Source organism: Oncorhynchus clarkii, chromosome 29 (genome assembly GCF_045791955.1).
Source record: "Oncorhynchus clarkii lewisi isolate Uvic-CL-2024 chromosome 29, UVic_Ocla_1.0, whole genome shotgun sequence".
In the NCBI taxonomy this organism is placed as follows: Eukaryota; Metazoa; Chordata; class Actinopteri; order Salmoniformes; family Salmonidae; genus Oncorhynchus; species Oncorhynchus clarkii.
In genome coordinates this window covers 4,916,955-4,935,810 of record NC_092175.1, presented here as the reverse complement: position 1 = coordinate 4,935,810, position 18,856 = coordinate 4,916,955, and the positions used below count along the sequence as shown (strand labels likewise).

The following is an 18,856-nucleotide window of genomic DNA, read 5'->3' as shown; positions in this document are numbered from 1 at the left end:
CTGAACTCAACTCCATTGTGGCATCACAAAGTGGAATTTTAACTCCACAGTGACATCACCCCTGAAAACAGTGACTTCCATATTCCGTTGTGACATCACTCATTAACACTCCAAAGCAACCAATCATGTTAAACCACAGCAACTCAGACACCCAAATGCTAGTCCACTGCTTATTATGTGAAATTATACAAGCAGGAAAATGAGCTAGTATTGTAGTTGAATTGAGCTATGTTCACAAATAGGAAGCTGAGCTAGTATCATAATGAAATTATACAATAATACAAAAGGAAAGAGGAGCTAGTATCATAGCTGAATTGAGCTCTGTTCAGTTAGGCGTGTTTGAGAGTTTGTAGGTTCTGGGGGAGTTGGTTGCAGTACAGTAGAAAAGTCTCTGTTCAGGAGTATCAGTACATGGAGTTTTGAGAGTCTTCAACAAAAGAAAAACAATCTATACAATATAAAACATTGACATCAAATAAATCTCAAAATACATAAAAAAGTCATCTGTAATGCAAAATAAATATATTCATATTTAAATAATTAATCATATAATATACTTCACATCTCTGGTTAGGTGGGTTCATGGTAAACAAACCCAGCTGTCAGTCAATTAGCCAGCCAACTCCTCCCCTCCAGCAACCCCGCCCTCCACCCCAGCCTGATAGGCCTGACAGGGTCAAGTGGTCATAAACTTTCCGAAATGAGAGACAGCTCAGGAGGTACACACACGAACCGCTACACTCCTGTCAAGCCCGTGTCAACAGGCCCCAAACTCAACAATCCCCTAATACTAAAGTTTTTTGGAAATTGCCATATTTGGAAGAAAGAACAGACACCAAAAAAAAACACAAAAAAAAAACAAGATTCTAGAAATCCCTCCTGAGAATGGTCCATTTGTATTGGAGGGGGGGTTGAATGTAATTCCCATGGAAACGGAGCATGTGGGAGGGGAGTGAGAACACAGGTGCGTGTAGATGAGAGTTCACAGTGAACACTAAGCTAAAATGCACGAATCTCTAAATATTGCTACATTTCTCTTTAAAAACATATTTGCGGTCACTACAGGTCATATTTCTATATTTATTTATACTGACAACCAAAGTGCAGAGAATCAACACATATTATAAACATGCTATACATGGTGGTCTATCTCTCCCTCCTCCCCACCAACAAAGCTGATCCCAGACTGTGCCTGCAGCCACCGTAAAACTGTCAAACACACATTGCACACACTGAACCGTATGACAAGACAAGACAGACAAGCTGCATCACACACAAGGACCTCTGCACAAGTGTGTAATGCACCAGTGTTGCCCGTCACGCTCTCTCTTCACCCCCATCTTGAGAGGTAGGTGGGCGGATAGGAGGACAGAGACATGAGTATTCCCACAATGCACCTTAGAATCTTCCAGTGCTCCAGTCCACGGCCAACAAAACTTGTGTGTATTCATTTTTTACAAATCTTAACAACCCCCCCCCCCCACAGGGGTTGTTGTCAGATGGTGCTCTCTGTGTGTGCGTGGCTGATGGTGTGCACGTGTGTGTGCATGTGTTGGTGTGTGTGAGGGTGTTGTGTGTGTGTTTGTGGGTAGCTGGGCCTGCGTGTGCTGCTTACGCAGTTTTGCGGCTGCTCAGACAGCAGAGAGGTCTTCTCACCCGGACCATTCTCCCCCCCTGGCCTCGCGGAAGAGGGGGATTTGGGGGGCAGAGAGGTGCAGGGAAGAGGTGGGTGGGGGAGAAAGGAGGTGGAGGGCGGAGGCGGGTGAGTGGTGCGTGCACCCGAGGAGGCAGGAGAAGGTGTTTGAGGAAGAGGGGTGCCTTTGGTGGGAGGAGGGGTGGATTGAGGCAGGGCCGGGCGGGGGTTGACTTGAGTGGGGGTGGTGGTTTGGGGTAAGGGGGTACGGCTGGTGGGAGGGGGGGTGGGATGGGGGAGAGCAAGGGGGCGCTTGAAAGGTGTGGTGGTCAGGGGGAGGGGGGTGCGGGGAGGGGCTGGTGGGGTGATGGGGAGCGCAGAGGTGCTGTCCAGACGGGGGTGGCTGCCCTCGGGGGACTGGGGGGTGCTGTCCAGCCTCGACGCCAGCAGACCATTCTGGTACTGAGAACGAGTGATCTGAGGAGAGGAAAAACAAGGATATGAGAGAGACAGCAAAGCGTGCTTTGAGAGAGTATGGCGTCATGGTATAAGAGGTAATGAACAGCCAATCATCATCACAGGGACAACCCAGGGTGCACTGGCCCTCAGAGATGTAACACTCCCTCTACTTTGAATGCATTTTTTCCCGCAAAAGGTGGGTAAACGCTCCTGCAAAATAAAAAAGCTGCATAAACAGCGTTTACGTGCGTTTACCCTCCACTACACCACTGCTGGCCATTCAGTTGGGCTGGTAAAAGGCTTCTCAGCAGAGCTGAATAGTGGGCTGAATAGTGGGCTGAATAGTGGGCTGAATAGTGGGCTGAATAGTGGGCTGAAATGTCTGGGCTAATTTCTGAAATATTTCAGGCCACCGTTTCATTACATGGGTCCGTCTTAGATGATTGTAAACAAGAATTTGGCGACTGGCGGCGTCACTCTGGCGAGAGAGTTTGTCACCTTAACGGCTTACAATTTCTGCAGCACAGGCATTTGAAAAGTCACTTTTTAACCAGCACAACTGTAGAAATAGGGCCTTTTCCCATTGTAGTTTTTCCATTTCCATGGCACTGGCAGCGGTTAGAGGTTAAAGGTGAGTGTGTTACCTTGACATATTGCAGGTCAGTGAGAGCCCGTACGTAGAAGTCTGGTGTGTACTGGCAGGCGGTGAGCTGCGTGTTGCTAGCAGTTACTGAGCCGCATTCTCCGGAAGCGCCACGCTCAGTGCAGCTTAGCGACGCAGAGCGGTTCAGACCGCTCGCGTGAGTAGGAGAACGGAACTCTGAGATACGGAGAGGGAGAGACAGGGTGAGCTGGAGATAACCCACACACACGAAGTACACAAACACGCACAGTACATAAACACACACATGCACATTGAGGCACACAGAACAGTGAATTAAAGCAAATAACATGAAGAGAATGAGATTGTCCATTGATACGGTAGACAGTAGGAGGATATGATTGTAGTGAGAGCAGCCAGAGCAACATAAACAGTATTTGGCACGGCTGACAGCAACGACAGAGACATTGTTAATGAAAAACCACTACATGGTTTGGATCACTAGATGGATACTGGCGGTTAGTGAACATGCAACACGTGCTGTCACACCTACAGTGCCATGAAAACCACTACATGGTTTGGATCACTAGATGGATACTGGCGGTTAGTGAACATGCAACACGTGCTGTCACGCCTACAGTGCCATGAAAACCACTACATGGTTTGGATCACTAGATGGATACTGGCGGTTAGTGAACATGCAACACGTGCTGTCACGCCTACAGTGCCATGAAAACCACTACATGGTTTGGATCACTAGATGGATACTGGCGGTTAGTGAACATGCAACACGTGCTGTCACGCCTACAGTGCCATGGAAACCACTACATGGTTTGGATCACTAGATGGATACTGGCGGTTAGTGAACATGCAACACGTGCTGTCACACCTACAGTGCCATGAAAACCACTACATGGTTTGGATCACTAGATGGATACTGGCGGTTAGTGAACATGCAACACGTGCTGTCACGCCTACAGTGCCATGAAAACCACTACATGGTTTGGATCACTAGATGGATACTGGCGGTTAGTGAACATGCAACACGTGCTGTCACGCCTACAGTGCCATGAAAACCACTACATGGTTTGGATCACTAGATGGATACTGGCGGTTAGTGAACATGCAACACGTGCTGTCACGCCTACAGTGCCATGAAAACCACTACATGGTTTGGATCACTAGATGGATACTGGCGGTTAGTGAACATGCAACACGTGCTGTCACGCCTACAGTGCCATGAAAACCACTACATGGTTTGGATCACTAGATGGATACTGGCGGTTAGTGAACATGCAACACGTGCTGTCACGCCTACAGTGCCATGAAAACCACTACATGGTTTGGATCACTAGATGGATACTGGCGGTTAGTGAACATGCAACACGTGCTGTCATGCCTACAGTACCATGAAAACCACTACATGGTTTGGATCACTAGATGGATACTGGCGGTTAGTGAACATGCAACACGTGCTGTCACGCCTACAGTGCCATGGAAACCACTACATGGTTTGGATCACTAGATGGATGCTGGCGGTTAGTGAACATGCAACACGTGCTGTCACACCTACAGTGCCATGAAAACCACTACATGGTTTGGATCACTAGATGGATACTGGCGGTTAGTGAACATGCAACACGTGCTGTCACACCTACAGTGCCATGAAAACCACTACATGGTTTGGATCACTAGATGGATACTGGCGGTTAGTGAACATGCAACACGTGCTGTCACGCCTACAGTGCCATGAAAACGTGGACAAATAACATTTTGATACTTTTATTTCAGAAACCAAGTTATGCAACACCCAACGCCCCTGTGTGAAAAAGCAGTTGCTCCATCTTACAGAGGGAGAATCTCAGGCACTGGGTGCCTGGTTTGAAGTGAAAGTACAGCAAGACCACGATCAAAATCTGCATCAGTCAAAGTCCAGACCGAGCCACCCTTTGCACACTCTTGGCATTCTCTCAACTAGCTTCATGAGGTAGACACCTCGAATGCATGCGTGTCCAAACTTTTGACTGGTACTGGAGGCGTGAGACTGATCGGCAACTTCAGGAAGCGTTTGGTTGCAGCCATTGTAGATAAAGATGGTACAACCAGTTCACTGAGTGTAAGGGTACAACAACTTCAGGAAGCGTTTGGTTGCAGCCATTGTAGATAAAGATGGTACAACCAGTTCACTGAGTGTAAGGGTACAACAACTTCAGGAAGCGTTTGGTTGCAGCCATTGTAGATAAAGATGGTACAACCAGTTCACTGAGTGTAAGGGTACAACAACTTCAGGAAGCGTTTGGTTGCAGCCATTGTAGATAAAGATGGTACAACCAGTTCACTGAGTGTAAGGGTACAACAACTTCAGGAAGCGTTTGGTTGCAGCCATTGTAGATAAAGATGGTACAACCAGTTCACTGAGTGTAGGGGTACAACAACTTCAGGAAGCGTTTGGTTGCAGCCATTGTAGATAAAGATGGTACAACCAGTTCACTGAGTGTAAGGATACAACAACTTCAGGAAGCGTTTGGTTGCAGCCATTGTAGATAAAGATGGTACAACCAGTTCACTGAGTGTAGGGGTACAACAACTTCAGGAAGCGTTTGGTTGCAGCCATTGTAGATAAAGATGGTACAACCAGTTCACTGAGTGTAAGGGTACAACAACTTCAGGAAGCGTTTGGTTGCAGCCATTGTAGATAAAGATGGTACAACCAGTTCACTGAGTGTAGGGGTACAACAACTTCAGGAAGCGTTTGGTTGCAGCCATTGTAGATAAAGATGGTACAACCAGTTCACTGAGTGTAAGGGTACAACAACTTCAGGAAGCGTTTGGTTGCAGCCATTGTAGATAAAGATGGTACAACCAGTTCACTGAGTGTAGGGGTACAACAACTTCAGGAAGCGTTTGGTTGCAGCCATTGTAGATAAAGATGGTACAACCAGTTCACTGAGTGTAAGGGTACAACAACTTCAGGAAGCGTTTGATTGCAGCCATTGTAGATAAAGATGGTACAACCAGTTCACTGAGTGTAAGGGTACAACAACTTCAGGAAGCGTTTGGTTGCAGCCATTGTAGATAAAGATGGTACAACCAGTTCACTGAGTGTAAGGGTACAACAACTTCTCACACAGCGGCATTGGGTGTCGCATAAGTTAAACAAGTATCACCATGTTGTGTTATTTGTTCACTCAGGTTCCCTTTATCTAAAATGAGGTTTTGGTTGAAGATCTGATAACAATCAGCGTCAAAAATATGTTAAAATCGAGAATGTTTGAAAGGGGGCAAATAGTTTTTCACGGCATTGTACACACAGCGATGCAAACGTATACACACAGCATCACAGAGAGCAACAGGTATATGCACAACACAGCATCACAGAGAGCAACAGGTATATGCACAACACAGCATCACAGAGAGCAACAGGTATATGCACAACACAGCAACACAAACGTATGCACACCCAAAGATGAAGGTTGAGTATGATTGGTGATTACAGAGGAGGGTGGGGTTAAATTATGATTATATCCTGGGAGGGAGGGATTTTATCAGGTGCCAGGCTTCCCCATATCACATCAAGGATAGGGGGTGATGGGGACCAATCAGCAGCCAGGATCAGGAGAAATGGCATTATGGCAACCAATCAACGATGGTTCTATGCTTAACCAAGTCACCTGTGGGCGTTTTGGTGTTCCTGAGCATTCACCGTGGCTCAGAGATTGGCTCGCCAGGCATGCCATGCAAATGAGGCTCTGATTGGCATGGGGGGAGTTGGGTGTTCGTAACTGTGTATGAGTGTTTGTGGTTGGGTAAGTTGGGGTTAAAGGAGTGTGTAGTGAGTGATGCATGCCCTGTTCCAATGTTGACCCCTAGCTCGTTCCTTCTAGGCACACATCTAAAAACATTGGATAGGTATTGACAAATTGGTAATAGTATCACCGTGTCTTTTGGTAGGCTGGGTTGAACTGTCATCCTATTGCTCTTTTCAGATCTAGTGCCTAGGGGAAGGGGTTAGGGAACTATATGGTACAGGAAGTAGTGAGTGGGTCAGAAGTAGTTTGGTGATTTCTGTGAAGTGAGTGAGTAGTGACCATAGAACTCGAATTCTATGCTAGTGACAGGATCAGGTAGTCGCACAGGATACAGTAGAAGATGCCTTTAACCACAGACCTAGTATCAGATTACCCAAAATGTAACCAATGCGGTAATAAGGAAACATCTGACCCTGGACCAGTGGTTAGGGCAACTAGTAGGGGTTAGAGGTCAGATATGAGAGGTAGTGCCGTGGAGCAGAGTGGCTCCACCTAGAGCCCCATCCAGCAAGTTTCTTCCTTCCTCCTCTATTCCTCCTCTTCCTCAGTCGGTACTGTGTAGTCCAGCTCTGCCACAGGTCTGAAGAAATTATCTGACGATAATGTTTCCTTCCTTCCTTCTTTCTTTCCCTCCATCCTTCCTTCCTTCCTTCCTTCCATGTCACTGGTGAAAGCAGTACTGAGGAAACCAGATCAGTGAGTATTCCAAGGAAGAGACCAAGGAAGGAAGGAAAGAAAGGAAAGACGCATAATATGCATGTAACTTCATCTTAACCCTTACCTTATTGGAACAGGGCCTGTCAACTGAGTGACGTTGTCCCAGGCTGCTCTGCTCTGCCCTGTCCTGTCCTGTCCTGTCCTGCTGACTGAGGACAAACCCACTGATGTGACCTGATGTGGCATACAATCTGTCAAAAGCACATAGGGCTCAGCTGCCATCATCAGCAGTCATCGGCCAAGTAAGAACTGCAAGTAGAACCTCACCACATCACTCAGTCACTGAGAGAGACCACTGCAGAGCACCGGCTTTTCCACCAACCTATTAATTCAATACCATCCAACTCCACCAGAGGGTGTAGTGGAGCGTAAATCAGCAATAAATAGTATTAGACGCAAAAATTAGGCTAACTATACACTATTAGCTAGGATTAGCGCAGCTGACTCATCTCGAGCGGCATTCAACGTTTAACCATTACGGTCCTGTGAGTCGTCAAACCAGTGACATTAAGTGAAACAATAACGAGTGCAGTGTTTAACCGGGCTACTGTGAGTCGGCTATCGAGTTCTGGAGGAGAGCGTTGTAGAGCAGGATTTCCCAAGCCGGTTCAAATAATCAAAGCTTGATGATGAGTTGGTTATTTGAACCAGCTGTGCAGTGCTAGGGCATAAACCAAAACGTGCCCCCAGGGGGGGGGGGCCCAGAACCGAGTATGGGAAACTCTGCTCTAACTAATGCTCTCGGTAGCCAACTCACAGTAAGGCCTGATTAGATTAGGCTTTGCACCCTTTGGTTTCGAAAGGGAATAAAAACAAACACAGAATGAGAGAAGAATCAAATCTTGGAAGGTAAGAGTAGAACGTTTTCCTATTTTATTCTACTTCAGAGAAAAGGCAAACACTTGGTATAACTGACCCTAAATGTAAAGTATTGATATTCCAGTGGATCTGCCTATCAGGTTGTACTTGCTGGAGCAGGGCTCTGAAGAAGAGGATGATGGGAGGGAAACAAAAAAGGTGATCTTGGCATAAAAAGTGGCCCCTCCCTCCCTCATGTTACCCCTCCCCTCGGGGCGGTTGGTTCTTTACCTGGGAAGCGAGAGAACAGAGAGAATCTCTTTAAAGAGAGACGTCGTGGAGGAGGGGACGCCACTGATGGGGAGAGAGGGGGAGTTACGGCTGAGCGAAGGGTGGGAGAAGGGGGAGAGAGAAAGACGCTCTCGTTTAATCATCGATAGGCAGTAATAGCACTGTAGGGTGCCCTGAAGACACAAACCTTTCTCCTTCAGAGCACATTGACATTTTCACCTCAATACATCATTTAGTGAACCATTCACTGAGGCTGTGTCCAAAATGGCACTCCATTCCCTATTATAGTGCACTACTTTTGGCCAGGATTAGCCACATAAGTCTATGGCATAAAGTAGTGCACTACATAGGGGATAGGATGCAATTTCAGATTCGCCACGGGTGACTCGTCATTTTCACAGGTCAACGAAGGCCTGCTGTCGGATTGGAGGGGGCAGATAGCCCAATGGGAGGGGCGTAACTGAGTGACATCAGACGCTGACATGAGTTGGACACAGTTTGACACATGTAGGCAGTAGTACAGTACACATCATATAGCGCATGCACACACACATTACATAGATGCTGCGCACACAAAGCACAGAGAAGACTATAACAGAGAGAGAAAGAGAGAACCAGTTTGTCATCCAACTGTAATCTTATGATTTAACATTTAAAAGGCTTTTGAAAACCCGAACCTACTCTGCTCATGCCTGCATGTGTAGCACCATCTACAGAGGTACTACACTACTGGCAACATGCTCACCTCCAACCATTTCTATGACATTAGCTTCCGAGTGCTGCTGCGGCATCTCAATGCTCGAAGAGTCACTACAGACACCCTGGTTTGATTCCACGCTGTTTCACAACCGGCCGTGATTGGGAGTCCCATAGGGCGGCATACAATTGGCCCAGCGTCGTCCGGGTTTGGCCGTCATTGTAAATAAGAATTTGTTCTCCTAGTCAAATAATATATTTCAGAGCAGCTATGGCTGCTAGTCATACTGGTATCTGACCACTAGGTGTCATCAGCGTTTCTAAAGCATCTGGACTTTTTTCTCCTATTTAAACTTCTAGAGCGAAAGTGTCCTGTCCTGGGACTAAACACTGCTCTATGTATCCAAATGTGTGTGTGTGTGTGACATCCATTACACACACACACACACACACACACTACAGTTCCAGCACTGTGGCATCATCCTCCAGCCAACTAAGCTCTCTCAGATATGCACACACCCCAATCATTGGCGCGCGCGCACACACACACACACACACCTTGTTCTTTATAGGTGACACTAGGGCTGTGGCGATCACGAAATTGAAATCTACTATCCCCCATAGTACAAAAACTGACCTATTCTATTCTGTGCGAGAAATATTCCAAACTGGGACAGTTGTGGGATACGATAGATCCCACATGAATACAACCACTAGCGTCAACATTTTTTTAAAGTAATGAGGCAAACGCAACAGATCAGAACGTTTAGCTTAAAATGTTGATAGACTAATAGTTTATTTCCTCACATTATAAGCACAGCAATGTGCTCACACAGCAGTAGGTTATAAGCAGGAATGTTCCATTAGCGGGAAAACGCCATTATCAATGTCATGCTTTTATCATAAATGTGTACTTTTATGGTGAAAACCATCTTCCCCAAACTCGAAACTCACACGCTGCTTATGTATGCCCTTGTAAATCGGATTAATTTGCTTAATATTGAGAAGTTATTTGGCCACTTCAGTTGTGATACAAACCTTAACAAAAACATACAGGCCTATAGGCTAGGCTACATGAGGTGTGATACTAACCTTATTAAAACATACAGGCCTATAGGCTAGGCTACATGAGGTGTGATACTAACCTTATCAAAACATATAGGCCTATGGGCTAGGCTACATGAGGTGTGCGACTATGATTCGAAAAAGTCACAAAAATATAGGCTAATATTGTCACCCATCAGATTATTCTTGATCTTGTCTTTAAATATACTAAATAATATGTGGGAAATTTGGCCTAGCCTATAGAAAGCTGATGGGATCCTCCCACCCTTTAACAAAAGGCATTTACTCTGTTTCTCTGGGAATTGCATAGCCTATAGAAATGTTGCGCAACTTGAACTCATGGGCTCTCTCAGTCTTTGATTAGATTTTTGATTACATTTGCACTGATATCAGAGTGATTAGAGGGACAATAGAGTGCTGAGTATCAGGCAGTTAGCAAGTTTGGTAGGCCACTAATGTCCATCAGCAGCATCAGAGCTTGGAGAAGCCTAGCAACCGTGACCGTATGGTCACGTGGAATTTGATTCGCCGGTGTGGCGGTAATACGGTCACCGCAACAGCCCTTAGGTAACAGCAGTGTACGTTTGTCTACCTGTTTATTACATCAGCTGTAGATCACATGTCTGTCTGTTGGATCTCCGAAAACCTAAGTGATTACACACACTCACCTACTTGGGAGCTAACACACATTTCATTGTGAGCTGTGCACAGTGCTAGTTGAGCATTTCCCCCATCCCTTCTGGTGTGTGGGTGTTTGAGTTGAGCATTTCTGGATGTTGGTCAGCGAAGCTGGTGTTTCAGGAATACAAATTGAAGGCCGAAATGCTGAAGACCAGAAACACTATCTGACTGAAACAAGTTTAGACAGAGGCAAGCGCACCGAAAGTTATCACATTGTTTGTGCATGTGTGTATGAGAGAGAAAGGGGGAGAAAGAGAGAGCGTCTGTGTGTGTGTGTGTGTGTGTGTATCTCTGTGCCAGTGTTTACGTGCATTGCTTGTGTCTGTGGTCTGATCATATATCAATTACGTGTGTGTGCGCTCACCCAGTGATGGTGAGCTAAGAGCCATGACTCCATAGTAGGAGAAGGGTCCTGTCTCAAACTTCATGTTCTCGTTTCCAGCCTCCACCTCCACTCGCCCCTGAGGAACACACACAGAGTTTCAAAGCAATTTTCACACTTTGACTTGCAGGTGCTGTGAACAAAAAGTAAACCAATGAAATAAAGATACATAGCCACACACTGATGAGTAGTGACATACATTAACACACACACACTGATGAGTAGTGACATACATTAACACACACACACACTGATGAGTAGTGACATACATTAACACACACACACTGATGAGTAGTGACATACATTAACACACACACACACACACTGATGAGTAGTGACATACATTAACACACACACACACACACACACTGATGAGTAGTGACATTCATTAACACACACACACACACACTGATGAGTAGTGACATACATTAACACACACACTGATGAGTAGTGACATACATTAACACACACACACTGATGAGTAGTGACATACATTAACACACACACACACACACTGATGAGTAGTGACATACATTAACACACACACACACACACACACACACACACTGATGAGTAGTGACATACATTAACACACACACTGATGAGTAGTGACATACATTAACACACACACACTGATGAGTAGTGACATACATTAACACACACACACTGATGAGTAGTGACATACATTAACACACACACACTGATGAGTAGTGACATACATTAACACACACACACTGATGAGTAGTGACATACATTAACACACACACACTGATGAGTAGTGACATACATTAACACACACACTGATGAGTAGTGACATACATTAACACACACACACTGATGAGTAGTGACATACATTAACACACACACTGATGAGTAGTGACATACATTAACACACACACACACACACACACACACACAGATGAGTAGTGACATACATTAACACACACACTGATGAGTAGTGACATACATTAACACACACACTGATGAGTAGTGACATACATTAACACACACACACACTGATGAGTAATGACATACATTAACACACACACACACACACTGATGAGTAGTGACATACATTAACACACACACACTGATGAGTAGTGACATACATTAACACACACACACTGATGAGTAGTGACATACATTAACACACACACTGATGAGTAGTGACATACATTAACACACACACACACTGATGAGTAGTGACATACATTAACACACACACACACTGATGAGTAGTGACATACATTAACACACACACACTGATGAGTAGTGACATACATTAACACACACACTGATGAGTAGTGACATACATTAACACACACACACTGATGAGTAGTGACATACATTAACACACACACACTGATGAGTAGTGACATACATTAACACACACACACACTGATGAGTAGTGACATACATTAACACACACACACACTGATGAGTAGTGACATACATTAACACACACACACTGATGAGTAGTTTGACATACATTAACACACACACACTGATGAGTAGTGACATACATTACCACACACTGATGAGTAGTGACATACATTAACACACACACACTGATGAGTAGTGACATACATTAACACACACACACACTGATGAGTAGTTTGACATACATTAACACACACACACACACACTGATGAGTAGTGACATACATTAACACACACACACTGATGAGTAGTGACATACATTAACACACACACACTGATGAGTAGTGACATACATTAACACACACACACACTGATGAGTAGTGACATACATTAACACACACTGATGAGTAGTGACATACATTAACACACACACACTGATGAGTAGTGACATACATTACCACACACTGATGAGTAGTGACATACATTACCACACACTGATGAGTAGTGACATACATTAACACACACACACTGATGAGTAGTGACATACATTAACACACACACACTGATGAGTAGTGACATACATTACCACACACTGATGAGTAGTGACATACATTAACACACACACACTGATGAGTAGTGACATACATTAACACACACACTGATGAGTAGTGACATACATTAACACACACACTGATGAGTAGTGACATACATTAACACACACACTGATGAGTAGTGACATACATTAACACACACACACACTGATGAGTAGTGACATACATTAACACACACACTGATGAGTAGTGACATACATTAACACACACACACTGATGAGTAGTGACATACATTAACACACACACACACTGACGAGTAGTGACATACATTAACACACACACACACACTGATGAGTAGTGACATACATTAACACACACACACTGATGAGTAGTGACATACATTAACACACACACACTGATGAGTAGTGACATACATTAACACACACACACACTGATGAGTAGTGACATACATTAACACACACACACACACACACACTGATGAGTAGTGACATACATTAACACACACACTGATGAGTAGTGACATACATTAACACACACACACACTGATGAGTAGTGACATACATTAACACACACACTGATGAGTAGTGACATACATTAACACACACACTGATGAGTAGTGACATACATTAACACACACACTGATGAGTAGTGACATACATTAACACACACACTGATGAGTAGTGACATACATTAACACACACACTGATGAGTAGTGACATACATTAACACACACACTGATGAGTAGTGACATACATTAACACACACACTGATGAGTAGTGACATACATTAACACACACACTGATGAGTAGTGACATACATTAACACACACACACTGATGAGTAGTGACATACATTAACACACACACTGATGAGTAGTGACATACATTAACACACACACACACACACACACTGATGAGTAGTGACATACATTAACACACACACTGATGAGTAGTGACATACATTAACACACACACTGATGAGTAGTGACATACATTAACACACACACACACACACACACTGATGAGTAGTGACATACATTAACACACACACTGATGAGTAGTGACATACATTAACACACACTGATGAGTAGTGACATACATTAACACACACTGATGAGTAGTGACATACATTAACACACACACTGATGAGTAGTGACATACATTAACACACACTGATGAGTAGTGACATACATTAACACACACTGATGAGTAGTGACATACATTAACACACACACTGATGAGTAGTGACATACATTAACACACACACACTGATGAGTAGTGACATACATTAACACACACACACTGATGAGTAGTGACATACATTAACACACACACTGATGAGTAGTGACATACATTAACACACACTGATCAGTAGTGACATACATTAACACACACACTGATGAGTAGTGACATACATTAACACACACACTGATGAGTAGTGACATACATTAACACACACACTGATGAGTAGTGACATACATTAACACACACTGATGAGTAGTGACATACATTAACACACACACTGATGAGTAGTGACATACATTAACACACACACACTGATGAGTAGTGACATACATTAACACACACACACTGATGAGTAGTGACATACATTAACACACACACACTGATGAGTAGTGACATACATTAACACACACACACTGATGAGTAGTGCCATACATTAACACACACTGATGAGTAGTGACATACATTAACACACACACACTGATGAGTAGTGACATACATTAACACACACACACACTGATGAGTAGTGACATACATTAACACACACACTGATGAGTAGTGACATACATTAACACACACACTGATGAGTAGTGACATACATTAACACACACACTGATGAGTAGTGACATACATTAACACACACACTGATGAGTAGTGACATACATTAACACACACACTGATGAGTAGTGACATACATTAACACACACACTGATGAGTAGTGACATACATTAACACACACACTGATGAGTAGTGACATACATTAACACACACACTGATGAGTAGTGACATACATTAACACACACACTGATGAGTAGTGACATACATTAACACACACACTGATGAGTAGTGACATACATTAACACACACACTGATGAGTAGTGACATACATTAACACACACACTGATGAGTAGTGACATACATTAACACACACACTGATGAGTAGTGACATACATTAACACACACACACTGATGAGTAGTGACATACATTAACACACACACACTGATGAGTAGTGACATACATACAGCGTTTCTACTGCTTCAGTGGTGTTGTCTCTTCTATCTACTACGTTTCCACATTCTACTTTTTATAGTATGCTGTGTTAGCACTGATCTAGCCACAAAGGCCCGAATCCTAACTCCATTGACATCAATGCACGATTTTATGCGGTCGTCAAGTTAAGCCTGATCATCTGACCAGGAATATTATGATTCTATTTCTACTGCTAATGTTGTCTGATCTATCTGCTACGTTTCTATGACTGAGCCTTCCTACCAAGGTAAAAGAGAACCCTGGCGGTCTCATCAATATTATATCACAGTGCAGGTGTGCATGCTGAGGTTCCAGTGTCTCTCTCACACACACACACACACACACACACAAATGTCAATGTGCCCTGGCAAAACATATCCCAATAACCCCCAACAGATGACACATACACACACAACCGAACCGTGCACACACACCTTCCTGAATGGTGAAACCAGAGCAACTGTGCTCATGTTGCTGTATCTGCACAGTGTCACCTTGGGTGTCGTCAACAAAACAACACAGAATTGTATTTGATTTATTTCCACACGGTCGGGCTTCGTCCCCTGGTATCATAAACACACATAAGACATGGAAGAATGTGTAGAATTGCAGAAAATGAGCTTTAAAACTACAAAATGTTCACACCCCTCTTGTTGGCTGTGAGAACAGTTTGGGGTCGCATGGGATGCGAGGTGGAGGTTTGTCACTACACCGATAAATGACATTATCCATCGGGACCTTTGTCACCAAGGAAGTAGAGAGCTGACTCCCAAAATCACCAGCTTATCCACCAGTAGGTGGTGTTGGACGGTGTTAAACACGCTACTGAAGTCAATGAACACATTTTCACTAGGCTATTCGCCTTTTCTAAATGTTCGTAGATATTGTTCAGCTTGACCAGTAGCTCATCGTCAACACCCATAGAGGCACGGTAGGCAAATTGGTTTGGTTCTAATTGGGATGGGAGACCAGAGAGAATTTGTTTTTCTAAAACATTTTCATTGGGTACAGATCTTTTCGGCTTTTGGGACAATCAGTAGACTTTTTCCATAAGACTGGAATTCTCCCACGGTTCAGTGACAGCTGGAACGGTAATGCGAGCTGGTCTGCGCATGCCTGAACTGCCTTGCTGCTGACGCCGTCTGGAACATATGATTTTCGTTTGCTTTTGACACGTTGAAAGTATTGCGTCATTCAGAGAGATCTGTACATCAACAGCTGGTATGCTGTCTATACTGTCCAAGGCCACTTTCTGCTGCGATGTAAAATCACAAGTCAAACCTACAATTGAAACTGTTCAAATCAATTGCAAAAGCAAGGTCATTTCAATGCTCACACAATGTCTCATTGGTTTGTAGCCTGTGATGGTTTGTGGCCTGTGATGGTTTGTGGCCTGTGATGGTTTGTGGCCTGTGATGGTTTGTGGCCTGTGATGGTTTGTGGCCTGTGATGGTTTGTGGCCTGTGATGGTTTGTGGCCTGTGATGGTTTGTGGCCTGTGATGGTTTGTGGCCTGTGATGGTTTGTGGCCTGTGATGGTTTGTGGCCTGTGATGGTTTGTGGCCTGTGATGGTTTGTGGCCTGTGATGGTTTGTGGCCTGTGATGGTGTGTGGCCTGTGATGGTTTGTGGCCTGTGATGGTTTGTGGCCTGTGATGGTTTGTGGCCTGTGATGGTTTGTGGCCTGTGATGGTTTGTGGCCTGTGATGGTTTGTGGCCTGTGATGGTTTGTGGCCTGTGATGGTTTGTGGCCTGTGATGGTGTGTGGCCTGTGATGGTGTGTGGCCTGTGATGGTTTGTGGCCTGTGATGGTTTGTGGCCTGTGATGGTGTGTGGCCTGTGATGGTGTGTGGCCTGTGATGGTTTGTGGCCTGTGATGGTTTGTGGCCTGTGATGGTGTGTGGCCTGTGATGGTTTGTGGCCTGTGATGGTTTGTGGCCTGTGATGGTTTGTGGCCTGTGATGGTTTGTGGCCTGTGATGGTTTGTGGCCTGTGATGGTTTGTGGCCTGTGATGGTTTGTGGCCTGTGATGGTTTGTGGCCTGTGATGGTTTGTGGCCTGTGATGGTTTGTGGCCTGTGATGGTTTGTGGCCTGTGATGGTGTGTGGCCTGTGATGGTGTGTGGCCTGTGATGGTGTGTGGCCTGTGATGGTTTGTGGCCTGTGATGGTTTGTGGCCTGTGATGGTTTGTGGCCTGTGATGGTGTGTGGCCTGTGATGGTTTGTGGCCTGTGATGGTGTGTGGCCTGTGATGGTTGGTGGCCTGTGATGGTTTGTGGCCTGTGATGGTTTGTGGCCTGTGATGGTTTGTGGCCTGTGATGGTTTGTGGCCTGTGATGGTTGGTGGCCTGTGATGGTTTGTAGCCTGTGATGGTTTGTGGCCTGTGATGGTTTGTGGCCTGTGATGGTTTGTGGCCTGTGATGGTTTGTGGCCTGTGATGGTGTGTGGCCTGTGATGGTTTGTGGCCTGTGATGGTTTGTGGCCTGTGATGGTTGGTGGCCTGTGATGGTTTGTGGCCTGTGATGGTGTGTGGCCTGTGATGGTTTGTGGCCTGTGATGGTGTGTGGCCTGTGATGGTGTGTGGCCTGTGATGGTGTGTGGCCTGTGATGGTTTGTGGCCTGTGATGGTTTGTAGCCTGTGATGGTTTGTAGCCTGTGATGGTTTGTAGCCTGTGATGGTGTGTGGCCTGTGATGGTTTGTGGCCTTTGCCAGCCTTTCCTACTGTCCTTGAAAAGGTTTTTCTAAATGTGTCTTCGTATGCTGCCTTGCACTGATTTAAACACTTGTTTTCTGGCAGAGAAGCTCTTTTAATTCCTGAGTTACTACCCACGGTTTATTATTGGGGAAGATGTTGACTTTCTTTTTAGAAATAACGAGATCCTCACAGACACAACGGATATCCTCTGAGACCGTATGCGCTGCCTCATCCAGGTCATTGGTGCTGTCCGTCAGGGCCACCCAGTCAGTGGACTCAAAACAGTCCTGGAGGGCTTCAGTAGCTGGGATGGGCTGAACCATGTTATGATCTGAACCCCTAAGATTGGGTAGCGCCTTGGAAAAATACGCACCTGGGATGTTACCATAACAGAGGTCCAGGCAGGCTTCATTTCAGGTAGGACATGTAACATATTGCTGATATGTTGGTTAAAGTTCTCCGTGGTTAGCTTTACTGCTTCAGGTGACTCTGTCTCAGCCTGGGATACAAGGTCATGAATAACATCGGCAGCTATTTGAGTGTCAGCGGAGAGGGCTATGTAAACAATAAATAGCACTTGAGTACCCCTGGTCTATGTGTTGATGTATCGTCTGTGTGTATTGTGGTAGGCTGTGGTATGTACACTTGTAGTGCCTTGCCCTTTCTCAGAAGAGATTAAAATCTGGCACAATTACACACACTGACAGCCATGCTGAAATGACTGATTACCCAGGGCCGTTTAAGACTCATCGCCCCGATCTCTTCCCCAGGGTGATCTGGGTAATCCCCCCGGTGAATCAGCATGGGG

The 18,856-nt window shown here is 44.9% G+C and overlaps 1 protein-coding gene across 2 annotated transcripts in view; it reads right to left on the bottom strand.

Moving 5' to 3' along the window:
- Positions 1-1,262: 1,262 nt before the first annotated feature.
- The window catches only part of LOC139388257 (metal transporter CNNM4-like), a 32,890-nt gene continuing 15,296 nt past the window's right edge, over positions 1,263-18,856 (bottom strand). Inside the window, exons 5-7 of one of the 2 annotated variants that reach the window (XM_071134807.1) lie at positions 11,115-11,211; positions 2,737-2,912; positions 1,263-2,110 (exon numbers count right to left, since the gene is read on the bottom strand). In XM_071134807.1, the coding sequence (XP_070990908.1) occupies positions 1,496-2,110; positions 2,737-2,912; positions 11,115-11,211 (888 nt within the window). In that variant the 3' untranslated portion in view covers positions 1,263-1,495. Of the gene's footprint in view, positions 2,111-2,736; positions 2,913-7,584; positions 8,372-11,114; positions 11,212-18,856 lie in introns of those variants that run through there. The other variant, XM_071134808.1, reaches the window with a different exon arrangement.